At 41.3% G+C, this 22312-nt stretch overlaps 1 protein-coding gene across 1 annotated transcript in view; it reads right to left on the bottom strand.

Moving 5' to 3' along the window:
- Positions 1-22312, bottom strand: part of LOC126188775 (uncharacterized) — a 355103-nt gene that overhangs the window by 63395 nt on the left and 269396 nt on the right. The window contains exon 3 of the mRNA XM_049930386.1: positions 9352-9448. Within this exon, the coding sequence (XP_049786343.1) occupies positions 9352-9448 (97 nt within the window). The remainder of the gene's footprint in view (positions 1-9351; positions 9449-22312) is intronic.

Here is a 22312-nt window from a genome sequence, read left to right as displayed (position 1 = left end):
TTCAGCTGTTATGATTCAAGATAAGAGAAATGTAAGAAACGTACCAAGACTCGAAAATTTCCATTGGCAGAAAAAAAGAGTGTTAAAATAACAGCGAATTTAACATAACGACAAGGATGCAGTATGTCTCTGTTACTTTTCAGTATTTGTGTCGATGGTATGTTGCGACAGTGGCTAAAATAAATAGAGCTTCAAACTGTCATCAGAGAAAACACGTAAAGACAACGCCCTCTGCTGCAAGGACACATTCCCGAATCTATTTTTAAATTAAGAATATATGCCTCGAGGTATAACATAACAATGTCGATCCAAAAACTATAAGTCCCAAGCGAAACTGTAGCAAATGCTCCATGAACGCAGATGGGAATTCCCGGCTGAATAAAATGTTATTTTCACGAAACACTATTGAGAATAGAAAACCGATATTTGAGACAGACTGCAGAACGATCCTTCTGCCACCAACATATATCTCGCTTATGAACGGGGAAGACAGTATACGAGAAATCAGGGCTAGTACGGAAGCATACATTCAGGCGCTTTTCCCGTGCTCCATTTGCGAGTGGGATAGGAAAGGGTGACTTGCGGAATATGCATGTAATTGTAAAAGATTGAATAAAAGTCTGAGGAAAGAAACTTAATTAAGTTCTACTAAACAATGGAAATACTATCTATACATGTTGAGGCACCTAAGACAGGCCACCTGAATAACTCAGCCTTCGTAGCTATAGAAGAAAATCTTTCAGATAATTCTGCTTATTTGAAGGGTAGTGTTTATCATTTTTTCGTAGTTGAAGAATAGACGAGATACGCCAGTCAACTTTGTTATTTTAAATGGATTGGTACGTTATGTTATTTACCTTTTAATAAAACGTTGGAAGATTTGTACAGTGCATTAGGTTGTGCAGTAATTATCTTACATCAGAACATGGTGTCCATCTTTTACAAGTGCGTTTGCAAACGCATGTACAAAGAGACTGTGATGAAATATAGAGTAAGGAATTTAATGACATCAGATAATGTTATTACAACACGTGTTCAAAATGGTGACCATCAGCAGCTACGCATGCTGTGAAACGACTAGATGTGGACAATACTGCGCCTTGAATTTCATCCGAGCTGCAAGCAGAGCAAGCTCTTGCAATACGATCTTTCATATCTTTGTGAGTGATTGAAATGTAATGGTAAACTTCTTTCAATTTACCCCACATGCAAATGTCCAGACGAATTAGGTCTGGCGAAGGTGCAGGCAATTCTGTGTTGCCAGAGCAACTAGGTCAACGTTTCTCAAACCTGTTGTTTACAAGCTCTGTAATTCTCCTTGCCGAATGTGCAGGACATCTTGCCGTACGTCCAGTGTGAATTCCTCTCGTAACGGTGGTAGTGCCCATGTTAAGAAATCAAAATACCTCTCAGTGTTTAAGTTCCCATAAACAAAACAGGGACCAATAATTCGATTATTTAGGAGACCGCACTACACGTTCACAGACCACTGCCTTGGTTTGTCCATTTATCGCAGCCACTGTTAGTTTCCAAAAGATTAGTAGCGCAAGTCACGCAGATTAACGTGCTCTTGGTTTGTAAACGATGCTTCATCTGTAAATGACATCTTGGTTAAGAACATATCATCTATTTGCAGTTACCGTAGCCCCCACCTGGAGAATCGTATCCTTCGTTGAAAGCTATTGCCGTAGAGTCCTTCACAAAGTAGTATGTCGCATGGGTGAAATTTGTTGGATTGTAGTGCTACGGCTGCTAAGGTGGCAATTGCATGTCGCTCGCTAGTTGCTGATTTGAGTCTTTTGCGTCCTTTACGTGCGACGTTCCCCTTTCTTGAAATTGTATTATGTTTGTAAAGGTAGATCGTAAAGCTATTGCGCGATCAGAATAACTCTCAGCATGCTATCGTAATGCTGCTCTTATTTTTTAACGATATTCGCCATAAATAAAGACCTTACCAACTTGCTTGGCTTTTCCGTAGAAGATATGATAACTTTATGAAGACATCGTTCACTGTCTACGACAGCAAACCACAGAGTGATGTTCTTGATGCAACAGTCAAACCTACGAACACTGCAATGAGTGGAATGTTGTTTACATTCGATGCAATCCGTACACTATAGCAACCACGTAGTGAACCTGTTTATTGTCATTGATACTCCATGATTAACGGACTCTTATTCATAGCAAAATATAACAGAACCTAGTACATTGTACGCCTTTTCGTACGTATTATTGAAAGGTAAATAATATAACATGCCAGTCCATTTAAAATAGAACTGTTTACTATTGTATCTCCCCTATCCTTCCACCTACGAAAAAATACTGAACATCACACTATGTTTCCATTTAAACTAAGCGGCTTTCGTTTGAAAGATCATCTCTTGGGTGGCCTATCCTGTGTAGCAGAGATGTTTTGAGAAAACGGAAATGCACGAAGAATAAATGCTGCAGAAATGAAGTTTTCACAAGAGCAGAGGCTATGGACTATCTGAATTGATAAGGTATACAACAATCAGACCAGAACTAGGACTTAAAAGCATAAAAGAACGGATCAAGGAATAAAGAAGTAATGGCGAGGTCCTGTTACAAAAATTAACTATCGACCGATAGAAGACCGATAGGTAGACAAAGAAAGAGGTCGAAATGTCAAAGAGAAACTAATCACAGGCAATAGAGACAATGAACGAGAGAACGAAACAGAAAATATGTAACTCTCGAATAAAAAAGAAGAGGAAATTTCAGTTACCGGGCGTGAAAAGTTTAATTGGAGGCAAGGCGTGACTACATTTATGATGTAGACTATACAAGTCGCAAAATGTAGAACATTTGCTGCGTTTGGAAACCTCTACCAGATTCCACAGCTGGGCGTTAATGTCTATTTTGCCTCGATGTGTACGTTCGTTTGTGGAACAGTGACCTGCGAACAGAACTTCTCTACGAAGCGTGTTTCTTGCTCGTAACAAGGAAGCAGGAAAAGGAATATTAGTTTTATACGACAAGAAGATTGTGCGGAACGGATCACAAGTTTCCATTCCAGCATTTACTTTAAGGAATGTAAGGATATTACGGAAGACGTAAATCGGAAGTGTTGTTCTCCCAAACATGAATGCAGTGTCTTAGGATCGCGCCATCCCGCTCGCCATTGACCTAGGAGCCAGTACAGGAGACGTTAACTCGTTTGCAGATATGGGAATCTGGAGATAACCGTTCCACTGGAAATGTGTGAAATGTTCACCTTCTCAACGTCCTCTCTTTCTCATACGGAAGCTACAGTATATTTATTACTAAACAGCTAATACGGACACGCAGGTTGCCTGTTTAATGGCTTATAGGAGCAACATAAACTTAAAATCAAGTATTCCGTATCATTATTGACCAAATTAAACAATTTAAAATGGTGTCACAATCTACTCATTAAGAATTACGTCAAAAGTTTAACGCAATAAAGCAGCGTATTACAATTCACAAATTACTCAAATGATGATCATCCAGTATTTGAGAGTAAGAGCTCTTAAGCGATTTCCAATAAATTTTGTATAGAGTTTCAAATCTTTGCGAAACCTTTTATTGCTGACACCCTCCAAAACATAAAGGGGAAAAATTCCCTTGCTACAGAGTGGCTATAATTAAAGCGCAGTTACTCACCGAGATCCAGTGTGGTCTGTAATTATCGCACAGCGGTGAGACTTTGTAGAGATTATAATGCATTAATGCGGAACTCATTAACGCTGGAAAAAATTAGTCGCAATTTTGGCCACCAGGTGCAAATCTGACGCTGTGAATGCATATATAATGGGTAACGGATTGGGAACGGACCGTGGACATAAAAGGTCAAACAGGTGAGAAAGGCGTAATGTTGATTTTATTACTAATTGCTGCTTACAAAGGTGTTTCAGTATGAATACCGGAGACGTCGACGAGATGCTGTACAGCGTCAGATTTGCATCTGGTGGCCAAAATTACAATTCATTTTTTTCAACGTAAGTCGTTTCCACATTAACACATTAGCGTATCTACAAAGTTTTACTCTCATACGATAATTGCACCCCAAATTTGACCTGCGTGGGTAGCTACACTTTAGTTACAACTAACCGGTAGATTTCGCTATTCATGCAGTAAAATTTCAGCATCACGCATAACGTTTTAATTTTTTACTTGTGTACTACAAACTCTGTTCTCAAGAAATTTTGCAGGCAGTATACAACATACGCCAGTCACGGTACCTGCACTATTATATCACTGCACGACACCTAGTTCAGGAGATACGACGCGTTATACATGGGGATTCGAGTCCCTAACGAGTTGGGGTTGGAGCAAAGTACTGGTCCATTCCAAAACACATAGGAAGAACGGTGATTTCGTGACTATTCAGAATAGTTTTTTAGACGCAAATTGTGATTCATGCCGATGATTCTGATGAGCTTTCATCTGTTAGTTTGACGAGATATTCTTACCGACTTGACTGTCAGCGACTGGTAGTGTTCTATAAGGACAGTACGAGTAAGAAATCTTCCACCTAAATCACTATGCGGCCACCTGCACTCAGAAACCAGTTATCCATTTCTTCAATCCTATCCACGTCCGTGTTTTAGCACGGGGGACAGAGGCCGAGTGAGATGTGTTGGCGTATACTGTTTCCACGGATACCCTAAACACAACTAAACTTTTCATGTATCTTCATGCAGTTATTCTACTCTTACTCAATATAAGTGACTAAGGAGATTGATAGGATGAAATCTGTCGTCGACAGCGAAGTCATTAGAGGCAAGACTGTGTCAGGAAACGAAGTGGCCCGTCTCCTTTTGAAAGAACCTGTTTCACAGCCGAATGGCCAGTGCAGCAGCCTTCGGTACGGAAGGACCAGTTAGACTGCCTGTACCTCCTTAGATTTTTGTGAGGCAGGTAAGTCGGGAACTGAGTCCATTCAGTCTCGACAGGCCAAACGCTTGAATAAAGAAGCAGTGCCACCGCTAGGGTGCAGGCTAGCGACACGGCCATCATGCGTCCCAAGGTCATAGATCGCTCCTCGTATTGCCTTGTAGGCAGCATTCGACTGTTGGAAAAGGTCTAAGGCCTAATCCATGAGTCATGTTTACCTTTACGCCCCTTTTGAAATAAATCGCTCCGATCTCTGTGTTTGTCGACTTACAGGAACCACGAACACCTAAATCTAAATCGTGTTATGCTACCGTCAGTTGTTGGGTCGAGTGCCGTAAAAACTACACCAGCTTTCCTGGGCCAACCCACAGGTTGTTACAGAACGATACCAGCTATAAAATGTGTCGTGAGCAACAAATTGAGAATAGGAACCGGCGTCCGAGAAAGGCCTACCAACGACGCTGCAGAGCATCGAAGTTATAAGCACCAGCGCTTCCCACTGGGCTATCCTATCTTCAGAAACCTTGACTTTGTACCTTGACAGACAGTGAGCGGAACGTCTCGCAATGTTGTTTTTGTTTAATGATTGCAACTGATTCCCACTATCACTGGAGGAGGAGATGGAGCTAGGTTCCTCGTAGACCAGGCTTGTATCCAATGAACACATTGCTCTGATGCCTCGATGGATGACACTTTCAGATGCAGGTTCCCATCTGCAGTTTATTTTTCTCCTGTAACCCTCTATAACTCCAGTGTTTTTTGAAAAAAAAAACAAACTGTGGATGGCAGCCTGTGTTCAAAACAGTTACCCACAAAGGGAACAGAGCATCAGACTCGTAGGAGACATTGTCTTTCTACACAGCAGTTAGTTCCATCTTCTCCACAGGCAATAACAGCAGTCAGTTGTGATCACAGAATAATAAACCGCATTACTAGACGTACCGCCTACGATCCATCTGCATACAAAGTCACATTTGCTGCCAAGGGGTGGCCTAACGGCAGGTGCTGCCACTTATAACTTCGTTGCTCTGTAGCGTCGTTGCAACACTTTTCCTGGACAGTAGTTCCTGTTCGTATATTCCATTTGTTGCTCAGGACACCATTTACAACCACTCAATGTTTATGCGTATTGATTTTAACACTCTGTATGTTATTAAACGACTAACCTCATGTACTCATACAATCACCTGTTCCAAGAGCCAGGTTGCCTATCTAATGTGGTCCTGAGGCAACAAAAATATCTCATATAATTATTGTTCAAATTTAAAAATTTAAAGTGCTGTCGTAATCTACTCATTGAGAGGTATAATCTTATGTTAAATGTTCAACACTGTAAAATAAGTGTTACAGTTAGAAACTGTGGGAGTGTCTAGAGGCAGCGTGAGTCATGAAGCGCAGATAACCCAGACTATAAGAATCCTGTGTTTCAGAATAAGAACACTTACCCATCAGCTTCAAGCTTTATGCGTAATTTCAAACCCTTACGAAACATTTTCTCACCGACGTCCATCGCAAAATGATGAAAGGAAAAAAAGATTTTCGTTTGCTACATTTTTGATGTTCATGTGGAAATCTTCGACATCAGGTTTAACATTATAATATATTCCTTATTTACTATGAACTCTATTTCCAACACATTTTTCAGACAGTATCCACATATAACACTGGGTTTACCTGCAACCCATTGTTTGACATATAGTTCGTGAAGCCGCTGGCCATGATTTTCAATAACTTCGTTAATATTTTTTACGTAATTGTGTATTATTTAAGAATAGCCATCTCAAAAGAATAGGTAGTGTACCAAGAACTTCTAGGCGTAAGTAGATACAGTTACGTCAACTATTGTTCTCCATAAGACTATAAATAGGTGAGACAAAAGTGTTTCTCATTTTGTCATTTTCTCTCAGCTCATTTTATCTCACGTTGTCTGCGTTGTGTTAGTTGGTGTGAGCGCTTATGACTTTTAATTGTGAAAATATGTAGTGTGAAAGTATTCAAAACTTTAATTTCAGCAGTACCTTCCACGTTATCTGAAAGTAATTATCTATGTGAAAGGGTTAAATTTTATTATTAAAAAGAACTGATAATTAATTCTTTTAAGTGAATTCAGGGAAGTTAGATAGCGACTTTCAGAGGATAGGAATTAATTCGAAGTTGAAACTGTGAGAAATTTAATTATTTTCGATCGCTACATTGCGCAGCGCAGAGCACCAATCGTCTCTTTTTCATCAAATCAAACGAAAGTTATGCCTATATGGTCTTTGAGTGCCTGCATTAATGAACATTGATTTTGTAATAAGTCGCAAAAAATAATTTTTGACGTTAATTTAACTTACTCTCAAGAGTTTAATTTGGACAGGATTTGCTTAAAGAATATAGCTTCTATTTAGTGATTAATCCATCAAAGATAAAGAGAGAAAGATACTACGAAATATTCAGTTCCACTACGAACCACGTTTTACGACGAATTTTGCAGTCAGTAAATTGTGGAGTCTTCTCGCAAAGAAAATTAACAATTACTATGCTCTGAGATCAGAAAGAATGTAATATTAACGGCGACGAATGACTTTTCTGGAGACTAGAAATCTACTCTGTAGGAATCAGCATGGGTTTCGAAAAACACGATCGTGTGAAATCTAGCACGCGCTATTCGTCTACGAGACTCAGATGGCCATAGACACGGGTTCCAAGGTAGATGCCGCGTTTCTTGACTTCCGCAAGGCGTTCGATACAGTTCCCCACAGTCGTTTAATGAACAAGGTAAGAGCATATGGACTATCAGACCAATTGTGTGATTGAATTGAAGAGTTCCTAGATAACAGAACGTATCTTGTCATTCTCAATGGAGAGAAGTCTTCCGAAGTAAGAGTGATTTCAGATGTGCCGCAGGGGAGTGTCGTAGGACCGTTGCTATTCACAATATACATAAATAACCTCGTGGATGACATCGGAAGTTCAGTGAGGCTGTTTGTGGATGATGTTGTGGTATATCGAGAGGTTGTAACAATGGAAAATTTTACTGAAATGCAGGAGGATCTGCAGCGAATTGACGCATGGTGCAGGGAATGGCAATTGAATCTCAATTAGACAAGTATAATGTGCTGCGAATACATAGAAAGAAAGATCCCTTATCATTTAGCTACAATATAGCAGGTCAGCAACTGGAAGCAGTTAATTCCATAAATTATCTGGGAGTACGCATTAGGAGTGATTTAAAATGGAATGATCATATAAAGTAGATCGTCGGTAAAGCAGATGCCAGACTCAGATTGATTGGAAGAATCCTAAGGAAATGCAATCCGAAAACAAAGGAAGTGGGTCACAGTACGCTTGTTCGCCCACTGCTTGACTACTGTTCAGCAGTGTGGGATCCGTACCAGATAGGGTTGATAAAAGAGATAGAGAAGATCCAACGGAGAGCAGCGCGCTTCGTTACAGGATCATTTAGTAATCGTGAAAGCGTTACGGAGATGATGGATAAACTCCAATGGAAGATTCTGCACGAGAGACGCTCAGTAGCTCGGAACGGGCTTTTGTTGAAGTTTCGGGAACATACCTTCACCGAGGAGTCAAGCAGTATATTGCTCCCTCCTACGTATATCTCGCGAAGAGACCATGAGGATAAAATCAGAGAGATTAGAGCCCACACAGAGGCATACCGACAATCTTTCTTTCCACGAGCAATACGAGACTGGAATAATACCGATAGAAGTACTCAAGGTACCCTCCGCCACACACCGTCAGGTGGCTTGCGGAGTATGGATGTAGATGTAGATGTAGATGTAGACGAACCGCTACCAATTAGTCAAAAAATATCAAGATTATGAGAGCCGGCACATTCAGGATATATGACGTCATTAAAATTGAGGTGCGTGAAAAATGAGAGTTATTAAAACAGAGTGCAAAATACCCAGAGTAGACTTCCCCAGTTTTAATTTTGATTTTTTCATTAGTCAGTGCGTGAATATTCAGAAACTAATACAAGCAACGTAATTATGTTTTTGTGCCTCAAACGACAAAGCTTTTACGTGCTCAACGTCAAATACGTAGCAGATTAACACAATTTTAGAATAATAAGAAGTTTTTTACACATGGGGTATACAATTGTGAATTTGACTCGGAGGGGGGGGGGGGGGAATTGCTGATCCTTCTACTAATAGATTTGACACATCGAGCGCGATTTATTTTTGTGTAATTATGTCTCTTTAAGGCAATGCTTACAGACTAAAAATGGTTCAAATGGCTCTGAGCACTATGGGACTTAACATCTGAGGTCATCAGTCCCCTAGAACTTAGAACTACTTAAAACTAACTAACGTAAAGACATCACACGCATCCACGCCAGAGGCAGGATTCGAACCTGCGACCGTAGCGATCACGCGGTTCCAGAGTGTAGCGCCTAGAACCTCTCGGCCACTCCGGCCGGCGTACTTGCAGACTACAATACAGACTACAATACGGACATTTTCTTACCTTTAGATACACTACGAACACCGCCGTCTGAAACTGGAGACTGTTTCGTCGCAACATAGCTCTTCAGTTCCAGCAGCTCTCCCTCTAAAGCAAATTCCTGCAAAACAGTGAAGAAAACAAAGACATTAATTTCGAAGTACTCAGAAGTTCCGAATTATTATATGAACATCTTCTTTTATAGTAACACTCTCTCAAGATGTCACAATTAAACAAGCTGTATGATTTTAATTTGCATATAAACGTCTTTACCACAAAGGAAAAACATGTGAGTGGGAACTTAAGAGTTTAAACATATACCTGCACTGTAAGCGAAAAGTGTGCTGGTGGGGTCACGTTCAGAGTAAAGGTCAGGGCGTCAGTGCAGTGTGACGGACCTGCGGCGCCCATCTACCAGAACGTCATGCTGGTACGGTGCTGGACCAGCGAGCAACAACGTTTTTCGTAATCATTTGCATATTTAAACGCGTAGTACTCAGTACGGCAGCTTGTTGCATGCAGCCTTCGTGGTGTTGCACGTTTAATGAGCAGTACTGAAATAGTGCAGACTCGTATCGGCAAGTCTGTATGTTCCCGTTCTATGACGTGCGTCTAAACGCACGCCCTCCAGCTTATGGGGTCCAGTAATAGCGTTTCAAAAGAGCGGTGGGAGAGGCAATCATTCGTTTCTGGGCCCTGCCTCCAACCGATGTACTGAACTGACATTTTTCTCCGTCCTAAGGACGCTGCAAATGGAAAAGAAATGAAGCGACCTGCTCTGAGACGTCATCACGGTCCATTCGCATTAACGTGACCTCCACCTACGTTTGACGTCAAAGCGTAGTAACCACTCACAGATAGCAGGTAGCAGTTGCAGCAGTCGAGGGTATATAAATCGTGTCGGGGAGACGCGGAAAACAGTGCAGCAGTTATAGTGCTGAAACAGAGCGATTTATCTGAGATACAAACGGGCATGTTCGTTAGCTGTATCAAGTCAGGAACAATCACAAGAATTTTTTGTACAATCCAAAGGCAAGTAGTCATTATGAAAATGTAACTGATTATATTAACACAGATTTAATTACCTTACAATAGATGGGTGATACAATGTAGAAAGAAAAATAAAAACTATACTCAGAGCTTGAGGAGATTACTATAGAGTTGATTAGAGATGGCGGTTAATTGCTTAAGTTTCGTATCTTACAGCTGTTCAAAGCCTGTCGGATACACACTAAACTTCCAGAATACTAGTTTACAAAAAAAAGTCTTATTCGTTTTTAAAAACGGACATTGCAGCAAAATTTCGAACGACAGTGGTATCAGTATGTTAAACACTACCTACAAAATAGATATTAAATAACTGAGTAATTATTGCAGAAGTATTACTTCTAGAAGAACAGAGCAGATTCGTAAGAGGAAGGTCGTGTACCGTTAAAACATTTGGTGTGCTATGGAAAAGAACTTAAGTTACTAATCTAACTATCTTTCATAGTTTATGAAAAAGCAGTTGATAGTATGGACAGAGAGTATGCGAGAAAATGTGGAAAAATGTTGGAACCTAAATCATTTAAGAAACTGCATCAAGAGTCTGTATAATGGACTTAATTTCACGTTTTACTTTCCCAATTGCAAAGGGGAACAAATATTTATAAAAGGTGTGAGACAAGGGTGTTTTTAATATCCACATAAATGATACTATGCGAAAGTGAAAAGAAAAAGTACCAGAAGGAATCCTTGTAACCAAGAATAATTATATTAACATACAGGTACAAGCTGATGACACTGTATCAATGGGAAATTCTTAAGAGGAGCTACAAAAATGAACCATCTCTTAAATTTGATTGGAAAGGATTTTAATTTTACGATAGAGGTAAATCAGACTAATACTGTGGCATTCCATAAGAAATAGTACGACAGAAAAGTGTAAATGAAAATCAGATTTTGGAACACGTTCAGCACTTCAATTACCAAGGGAGCCGTATAACGTTTGATGAAGATAAAGATGTAGGTATTAAATTACAGAGATATATAGCACTATAAACAAAACATTAAAGAAGACATAAAGAAACACGAAAATGAAATTCTATAGGCTGTACCTATTCTACTGAATGGTAGTGAAACCTGTATTATGAAGAGAAAAAATTCTAGCCATGTTCAAGCGACTGAAATAAAATATTTATGAGCAATTAAAGGCTCCATTGTGTTAAACTTTAGACAAGAGCGGAATATTTTCGAGGTAAATGACAAAACAGAAGAATTTGAATAAAACTGGAAGGAACGTCTGAAACGAGTCCTAAAATGGATACAACACTGACCCAAAGAAAAGAGGGACATACGACAGCCAGTTAAAAATTGGAACTGACGCCAGAACAGGCCGAGAGGCCAAACGTGTTGGAATCATCAGTCTTCTGAGTGGTGCGATGCGCCCCACCACTAATTTCTCTCTTGTGCTAAACTTTCCAACTCAGGGTGGCATCTGCACTCTAGTTCCTCAATTATATCTGAGATATATTGTTATCTCTGTCTTTCACTACAGTTTTTTATCCTTTGCAGCTGCCTCTAGTTCCACAGAAGATGTTGCATTATATCTTAAGACCTGTCCTATCATCTCGTACCTTCTCCTTGGACTAATTTTATCACACTATTTGCATCACCACAATTACTAGCCTAATATTGTTTGAACTGAAGATACTCCATGATTTCATAACAGGTATACCCTCTCCTTGGTCTCATTTTACCATCTTATTTGTCCATCATAATTACTAGCCTAGTGTTGCATGAAATGAAGATATGTTTTCGTGATCTCTGCACTAGAATCAAGTCTATGTGCTGCAAATGTAGCAGGGGCTTGGGAAATTATCGTGTATAGAGCTCCTATATAACAAGTTCAATCGTCCGCCATGTTTTCCCCATCTCTGTGGATTCAGCAATGTTTACTTTGCGGGTGGTTAACCTATTTACGCAACTTTTTACGGTATTTCATATAAAACATTTGATACTGCATGCATGAAATGAACCAATTAATTAATGTTTATAGAGATATTTATAACGCCCTTTTCACATAACAGAAAAATTGAAATGTAATATTACATGGCTATAGAAACGTAGGCTCGGAACGTGAATGGTAGTTTGTAAATATTAAATGTAATGGCTTTATGTAGTAACAACCTGTGGCTATTTATTAGTTTTGCCTGTATGTAGCCACTTGTAAAAGAAGTGTTTATTTTTTACCCAAATGAGGCACTTTACGCAATGCAGCATTTTTGTTGTACAGAGGTGGGGCAAAGTATAGTTTCATGTTAGAGTGAAACGAATTTTTATTAATAGTTTCATCTGTCATTTAAACAATTCGTTTCATGTACTTACAGGTCTGTTGCTTCTGGAGTTGTGGTAAAAACTTTATTCTATGAATTTTATGTTACTTGTGCAGGTTCCCTCACAATGACCCATCCGCTATAAAAATATCTCAATTATCACTCGTCCTGCCGTACCTGTGTAAGAAATGGGGTTAGGTGTTATTCGTTCGTGTATGTATGTTTACGATAAGATGTATAAATGCATCAAACATATTCCTCTCCACTTTGTCAGCTGCGAAAATATCTCATGGATCGAAAAATTTTGAGACGAACTGCTTCAGTACAGTTTTCGACTGGGAAGAAGCGCAATTGTATACAACTAGTTTCATGTTTGTACCTATTTTTATTGACGTATATTTACAATACACAACTGAACATCAGGTGGTTCCCAGTTGTCTCTCCAGCAGTCGAAGGCCCCTCTATTGTTCATGCAGGATCACTAGGAAATCTGAACATGAAAAGACCATTTTTGCAGTAGTTAGTACGTTTCACAGCTGAGCGGCCACCCATATTTACGGCGAATTCTTCAACACATTTAATCAGAGATCTCCACTCTTATCGTGACCTGTAGGTAAACAAGTATGAATATCTTATACTTTGGGGAAAATATGGCGGACAGTTCAGAACGGGTTGTTGTTGTTGTTGTTGTGGTCTTCAGTCCTGAGACTGGTTTGATGCAGCTCTCCATGCTACTCTATCCTGTGCAAGCTTCTTCATCTCCCAGTACCTGCTGCAACCTACATCCTTCTGAATCTGCTTAGTGTATTCATCTCTTGGTTTCCTCCTACGATTTTTACCCTCCACGCTTCCCTCCAATACTAAATTGGTGATCCCTTGATGCCTCAGAACATGTCCTACCAACCGATCCCTTCTTCTGGTCAAGTTGTGCCACAAACTTCTCTTCACCCCAATCCTATTCAATACTGCCTCATTAGTTATGTGATCTACCCATCTAATCTTCAGCATTCTTCTGTAGCACCACATTTCGAAAGCTTCTATTCTCTTCTTGTCCAAACTATTTACCGTCCAAGTTTCACTTCCATACATGGTTACACTCCATACAAATACTTTCAGAAATGACTTTCTGACACTTAAATCTATACTCGATGTTAACAAATTTCTCTTCTTCAGAAACGCTTTCCTTGCCATTGCCAGTCTACATTTTATATCCTCTCTACTTCGACCATCATCAGTTATTTTGCTCCCCAAATAGCAAAACTTCTTTACTACTTTAAGTGTCTCATTTCCTAATCTAATACCCTCAACAACACCCGACTTAATTCCACTACATTCCATTATCCTCGTTTTGCTTTTGTTGATGTTCATCTTATATCCTCCCTTCAAGACATCATCCATTCCGTTCAACTGCTCTTCCAAGTCCTTTGCTGTCTCTGACAGAATTACAATGTCATCGGCGAACCTCGAAGTTTTTATTTCTTCTCCATGGATTTTAATACCTACTCCGAATTTTTCTTTTGTTTCCTTTACTGCTTGCTCAATATTCAGATCGAATAACATTGGGGAGAGGCTACAACCCTGTCAGAACGGGTTATAGGAGTCTTAATTTGTATCTCACGTATTTCGACTGGCGGCAAACTTAAGGGGTGTCGAATGAATTGCCTTCCTCAGGCGCTAGACCAGGCACGATGCACCATTCCTGAATGGGGCTCGAATTCTCTGATAGCTGCAGTTTTACCGTGCTCAACAAAGGTGCGTGGGTGGAGCCAAGGGCATTTCCGAACATGGGGTTCCAGAAGGATTCTGCCGTCTTATTCAAGCACATTTCACTGATGCATCTCTATGTGATCACGCCACAGAAGAGCGCAAAACAAGAGAGCTAAAAAAGCACAAACACCATTTGCTGTTCCCAATCACTCACAAATTTTGTCGAATGGTTTTGATGGCCCTCGTGGCCCCACCATGTATACCAGAGTAAACATTGCGGTCGCACTACACGCCAGAGGGGTCAGATCATGTTTAGTAGCATTGCAGTCCAACGATGTCCGCTGAGTAGAGCAGAATTTTCGGGAGCTTATCAGCAGTGTCGAACGTTGTCAAGAACGTCGACCTGTTGCGCATTGCACTGTGATCTGTCGTTTTCGACTGTGAAGTGCGTGGAAGGGATATTTTCATTCACAACGCATATGCCACTCACTGAGACCTTTGCGTATCGATTCTGGAAGGCGGTGTGTCTCAAATGTTTTCCTCGGCCTCACACAGGAAAACCGCGTGATTTCAACGATAGATGTCGCGCTTCTGACCTCCGTCGCAGAGGCGTCAAAAGAAGGGGTGAAATGTGGGTAACTGGAGGTGAAGACAACCTTCCCATAGTGTGACATGTCCGTGATGGCGTCAGGCAGAAGTGTGGGAAATTTGGAGCCACTATGGCGTCATTAACCCAACTCACTCTAATTTGACCTTGTTGTTCGGAAGTGCTGACTGTCACCTTGCTGTCTGAAGCGTCACAGAGCCCGAGGGTGAAGATGCAGGACGCCACGCTTTTGAACCATTGCAGAGAGAGAATGTAGGAACCTTTTAGCCAAATACGAGACAGTGTAGGGGTTTCGATAAAGTGGTAATTGTTTTTGCGCAGTGTATAATTAATTTTGTCTTTTGAGTAGTTAATGTAAAAGAATTTAGCTTCCAAGCTACGTCGCAGTTAAGCCACTGGAAACGAAACACTTGCACCAGTATCTTAGCCAACAAGCAAATTTTTGATCTCACCAATTTCTGCCAACCGAATAGCTAGTGCCTCACTTCTAGTTGTTGGAATCTTTGAATGATATGCGGAATCTTTGTGATTCTGATACAGCGTAGTACGTTCATTATTTAAAGGTAAAAGTTGCAAAAATTTAGCTTTTGTGTGAGTAGTCCATAGGTGTGATTGGAAAGGGAGAAGGCTGCTGAACATGGTCGCTCGCAGTAGTCTTCACGCGAAAACGCATACACACTTCCGATGGAAGAATACTTGCACGTGTAGAGTGTATAATTAGACAGTCGTCAAACTCCTGTTACTTTTCTTGCTGGATTTCTAATTTCAGTAATTAGAATCGATGAAGCCAACGTCAGTTAGTTATTGATTGGACTTCACTGTTTCCCCAGCACATTACAAGACAAGTCACTTAAAATTACAAATTCTCTTGTCAGTCTACAATATATTCAATTTTTATAACAAATTATCTCATGAGTAACAATTCCGTACTGCACAACAGTGGCTAGCTACTCAAACAGGATTCACCTGTATCACATTAATACCGCATGCTGTTAAGTTGTCTAATACTACATGTGACACTGCGAGAGAGGAATCCTCGTGAATGAATATATTGCGATCAATTTAGTTCCTGCTCGTTACTGAAATTGCACGTAGTTGCATCATATCACTGTTACTTTAAATGAATTATTTTTCCCCTGTGAAGTGATTTAACTATAGCATTATTGTTCGCGTGATTAAATGTTGTTGACCGCAGAAAGAGTCACGACAGATTTATTTCAGTTATCTTCTGATGTGCTTATCGCAAGAGCACTGCCCGATTACTCTGGAATTAAATCGACTGCGACATTCACGTAGGTGTTTTAGTCGTAGGTCAGGCGACAAAACTTTGCGTTTCTCTGCACTGTTATTTTACACGAAATGGATGGTCAGCCGCAAGTGAAATATTTCACGACGCTTTTTATGATAGGCTTAGCATCAGGTAAGAGCAACCATATATAATAATCTTCCTGTATTTAGCAATAGATTTTTGGTAATTCATGTAATAGGGTCTGAGACCACAGAAAGTGAATGTAACACGGTCGTCTTGTTTTTCTAGGCGGTGCGGAGTGGCCGCGCAGCTAGAGGCGCACCCCCCTCCTACGCCCCCCCCCCCCGCCACCGACCGATGGTTCGAGTCCTCCCCCGGCCGTGTGTATGTGTGTGTTGTTCGTAGCATAACTTAGTTTAAATAGTGTGTAAGTCTGGGGACCGACGACCTCAGCAGTTTGGTCCATTAGGAATTCACACATATTTGAACATTTCCTTCTCTAAGAAACCTAAAGGGTAAACACCGCAACTCGAAAGACTAAATCCGAGCAAGAGTGATTCCAAAATGCTGGTGTGTATTTTATCTACCAGTTATCAAAGTCATTCTCCATTTGTCTTCAACCGATGTTTGATATTAACGAATTTAAAGAAACATTAGCATCTAACAGACAGTTTGGGCAGCATATTCGACAAATCATAAAAGAAACATTGTTTGCCAAAACAGCTAAACATTTTCTGGAAACAATATACGATGAAGAGCCAAAGAAACTGGCACATCTACCTAATATCATGTAGGGCCCACGCGAGCACGTAGAAGGGCCGCAACACGATTTGTCAGGGACTCGACTAACGTCTGAAGTAGTGTTGGAGGGAACTGACACCATGAATCCTGCAGGGCTGTCCATAAATCCCTTAGAGTACGAGGGGCTAGAGACCTCTTCTGAACAGCACGTTGAAGGCATCCCAGATATGCTCAATAATGTTCATGTCTTGGGAGTTTGGTGACCTGCGGAAGTGCTTAAACCCAGAAGAGTGTTCCTGGAGTCACTCTGCAGCAATTCTGGATATGTGTAGTGTCGCAGTGTCCTTCTGGAATTGCACAAAGCCGTCGGAATGCACAATGGTCAGCAATGGATGCAGGTGATCTGACAGGGTGCTTACTTGCGTTTCACCTGTCAGAATCGTATCTAGACGTATCAGGGTTCCCCCTATCACTCCAACTGCACACGCCCCACACCATTACAGAGCCTCCATGAGCTTGAACAGTCCGCTGCTGACGTGCAAGGTCCATGGATTCATAAGGTTGTCTCCATAGCTGTATACGTCCATCCGCTCGATACAATTTGAAATGAGACTCGTCCGACCAGGCAACATGTTTCCAGTCATCAACAGTCCAATGTCGATGTTGACGGACCCAGGCGAGGCCCAAATCTCTGTGTCATGCAGTCATCAAGAGTACACGAATGGGCCTTCGTCTCTGAAAGCCCATAGCGATGATGTTTCATAGAATGGTTCGCATGCTAACACTTCTTGGTGGTCCAACACTGAAATCTGCAGCAATTTGCGGAAGGTCGGCACTTCTGGCACGTTGAGCGATTCTCTTCAGTTTTCGTTGGTCCCGTTCTTGCAGGATCTTTTTCCGGCCACAACGACGTCGGAGATTTGATGTTTTGCCGGATTCCTCATATTCGGGGTACACTCGTGAAATGGTCGTACGGGAAAATCCCAGTTCATAGCTACCACGGAGATGCTGCGTCTCATCGCTCGTGCGCCGACTGTAACACCGCGTTCAGACTCATTAAATGTTGATAACCTGCCATTGTAGCAGCAGTAACTGATCTGACAACTGCGCCAGGCGCGTTTTGTCTTATATAGCCGTCGTCGACCGCAGCGCCGTATTCTGCGTGTTTTTATATCTCTGTATTTGGATACGTATGCCTATACCATTTTCTTTAGCGCTTCAGTCTATGTTGACAAAAGGTGTGCTGACTGAGTAATATGATCAAAAATGGAAGTTTCCTCTTTCGTAACATGTATTTCCTTTACTTGTTATCGAACAGAGAATGTGGAGTTTGAATGAAGTGATGTAACAGAGTGGATTGTTAAAATTGTGTGTATTCAAGAAAGCAACATGTAGACAAGCTGTACCGTTTTCGGTGTATCCACAGCGCAGTCCAACATAAAACGCAACAGTGATGATAATATAAATTTTTTTCCCACGAGCTGATTCATTCGGCTTTGTATTAATCAGTTTGTTGATAGACCACATTTGGACGTCGATGACGAGTAGCGCTACAACGTAAGACAACACAGTAACTTATATTGTGGTAAATGTTATAATGATGTATCACTGTTTTTTTTTTGTTTTGTCTGTGCTAATAAGGCTACTTTGGTAAATAGCCTTACTTGAGTGTTCACTGAGCAGTTAATGAAATGGAAAAGAGTCTTATGATAATAGGTGAACCCATTCTGTTTCCAAAGGAGTGGGTTGAGTTTATATCTTTGAAGTGATATTTATCATTAGTCTGTCTTTGTTTTTATGTCAGTTCCCTCCTTCCGGTCTTCCTGCGTTAAGATGCATGTATCGGTATAAATGTATTTGGGCGAAAAATTATCTATTTATTACCAGTATTGACTCTTGTTTTATCATTTCTTAACATTAATCTTTCTTTTTTGTTGCTAACAGAGTACCAAGTGGAAAAGTGGGTGAGTGGTGTTGTACAGACCGCAATAATTGGCTTCGGTGAAGTTTACATAACCACCATTTCGGCCATCTCACCGAGATGGCTACGAATTGTAGTAATTGTTTAGACCCGCACTTCATTCAATAAAATGTAATCCCGATCCCGCAGTGCGAATTAAAGTATTGCACTTGAAACCTAGAAATTTATACCGTTGCGAAAGTACGAAGTCAAGGCAGTTATTCCGAGAGAATAATATTTTGTGTCCTAGTATCATTAAATCTGTAGACCTTTTGTCAGTTTAACTTACCCATTTCCTAATAAAGTGACTTGAAATATACCTGTAAGTATAACCTGTGCCAACAAAGGTTTTAGCTTTTTGCCAAATAATACCTCGTTTTTAGACATTTGTGAACTTTAGAATCATAATTGCCTGTTACACGGTACTGTTTCCTCGACGCCTTGCGATTATATACTGGGTTACAATTATTGAACCATATGAAAAAGAAATAATAATAAAACGTACGAGGCGTACAACTTTGCTTCCGCCGTTACTTCGCAACATTTGAGGCTTTAATGAAACAAATTGGTTACACATGTATCATTGAAAGAATTTTCCATCGCTGGGCACTACTTTCTTCCATGTTTCGGGCTGTGTAGGAATCCCTTGTCGATAAAATTGTTCATCTTTTGAAGCGAACCATGAATCGATAAATTTGTGACTTCTTCAAGAGATCGGAAGTGTTGATCGGCCAGGCCGTGCGCCATTGATCTAAACAGATGATAGTCAGAGGGAGCAATGTCGGGAGAATACGGCAGCTGATATAGGACTTCCGATTTTAACGTTTCAAAGTACGTTTTGACCTCTTTTGCAACGTGGGGTCGAGCGTTGTCGTGCTGCAAAATCTCTTTATCGTACCTCTCGCTGTATTGCGGCCGTTTGTCTTTTAATGCTCTGCTCAAACGCATTAATTGCGTTCTATAACGAGTAGCTGTGATTGTTTTACTTGGTTTTAACACCTACATGAGGCAGAGATGGTCCCACCAAATCCAGAGCATGATCTTGGAGGCGTGAATATTCGGTTTGGCCGTGAACGTGGAAGCATGGACGGGACATTCCCACGATTTTTTGCGTTTAGGGTTATCGTAATGAACCCATTTTTCGCCCTCGGTCACAATGCGATGCAGAAATTCCTTCCGCTTTTGCCTCTGAAGCGACTATTCACAAACACAAAAAATGGTTCAAATGGTTCTGAGCACTGTGGGGCTTAACTGCTGTGGTCATCAGTCCCCTAGAACTTAAAACTACTTAAACCTAACTTACCTAAGGACATCACACACATCCATGTCCGAGGCAGGATTCGAACCTGCGACCGTAGCGGTCGCGCGGTTCCAGACTGTAGTTCAGAAACACACAAACACCGTTCAATGTCTCTTGGTTTCAGCTCACACGGGACCCAAGTTCCTTCTTTCTGAATCATGCCCATAGCCTTGAGATGCCGACCGCGGTGGTCTAGCGGTTCTAGCGCTGCAGTCCGGAACCGCGAGACTGCTACGGTCGCAGGTTCGAATCCTGCCTCGGGCATGGGTGTGTGTGATGTCCTTAGGTTAGTTAGGTTTAAGTAGTTCTAAGTTCTAGGGGACTTATGACCTAAGCTGTTGAGTCCCATAGTGCTCAGAGCCATTTGAACCATTTTTTTGCCTTGAGACGTTTTGAAATGGGTTGCTGTGTCACTCCCACTAATTATGCCAATTCTTCTTGAGTTTGACGCGAGTCTTCACTCAGCAATGTCTCCAATTCTGCATCTTCGTAAGAATTCTCTCTTCCACCACTATGCCAGTCTACGACGTTAAAATCACCATTCTTGAAGTGCTGAAACCACACGCGACACGTTCCTCCAGTAACAGCGTCCTTACCATACGTACTTGATGCGTACTTGAGAGCATTCGATGAGACTCAGCCGGAGTTTTCTTCATACTGAAACAAAACACTAATACCTCCCGCAAATGACAAGAATTAGGCTCGTAAGCCGACATTTTCAATCAAGAACAGCTTAATGATGCAGACACAAATAGTCTAATGTTTGAATGAGGTCATGTTTCTTTCGACTGCTACTTACCGTTGTCGCCATCTATCGGCAAACGGAGGAAGCAAAGTTGTACACCTTGTAAATTAGTTACAATCCACGCCGTGCACACACTTCATTCAACACGTAAACGTCACTACATATACTCGGCTTTAGATTATGATATGTTCGATATGCATATCAGCATTGGTGATGATGTGGTGCAGACGTATAGCGAAATTCTACATGAGCCGATGAAGTTTCGGAACATCGATGGTGTCGCTGACCTCCTGAAAGGCTGTTTTCACCTCAGAAATGGTTTTGGGCTTATTGCTGCACACCTTGTCTTTAATACAGCACTAGAAAAAGAGTCGCATGTGTTCAAATCCGGGGGATATGGCGGCCAAAAGAGGCAAATGCCAGTGACCTCTGGGTACTCCAGAGCCAGAACGCGCTCCCCAAAGTGCTCCTCCAGGGCATCAAACACTCCCCTGTTTCGATGAGTCCCGTCTCGTATGAACCACATCTTGTCGAAATCAAGGTCACTTTGGACAATGGGGATGAAATTATCTTCCAAAACTTTCACATCCCGTTAGGTAGTCACCGTGGCATCAGGGAATATGGCACTGACTATTCCGCGACTGGACAGTCGCCTGTTGAGAGTGAAGAGACTTCTCGATCGCGAAACGCGGATTATCAGTCCCCCAAAATACGCCAAATTTGCTTATTGACAAAGCCACCCAAATAAAACTGGGCTTCATCGCTAAACCAAACCATATTCACATCGAAGTCCTGTTCGTCAATTATGTGAACAACAGAGCTGGCGAAACACAACCGCTGTTCCATGCCCCTGGGGCATAATGGCTGATGGGTTTGAATTTTGCATAGGAAGAGACGCAGGTCTTCGACAGCATTGTGTCTCAGTGTCTCCCTGTTGACTCCTAGTTGTTGTGCAGCTCGTCTGATCGATTTCCTGGAGCTCATTTCCGACACTGCGTGTGTCTTCTCGATGTTTTCTGCCGTTTTCACCCTTTTTGGACTACAGTCATTGCTAACGTTGTCATCACGAACACTATCCGTTCTCTCAAACTCGCGAATCAAATTCTTCATTATTAGCACACTTGGACCGGTTGCTTCAGCTTGAACTCGGTCGCAAACTTCCTTTGAGCCGCAGTTGGGCTGCCATGGTTCGCATAGTAGGTCTCCTTCACAAGTGCAGTACGGTCAGGCATGCTGTACCGTGACATTTTCACGTGCAACTGACCAACAACAAGGCGAGTGCGCATGCGCATACTGATTCCCGTCATGCCTCTCGGCAAACCGTGGAATTTGAATGTCCTAACGCAAACCTTTCAGAAGTTA

The sequence above is a fragment of the Schistocerca cancellata genome, chromosome 5, assembly GCF_023864275.1.
Source record: "Schistocerca cancellata isolate TAMUIC-IGC-003103 chromosome 5, iqSchCanc2.1, whole genome shotgun sequence".
In the NCBI taxonomy this organism is placed as follows: domain Eukaryota; kingdom Metazoa; phylum Arthropoda; class Insecta; order Orthoptera; family Acrididae; genus Schistocerca; species Schistocerca cancellata.
This window is presented reverse-complemented; position numbering and strand designations above follow the sequence as displayed.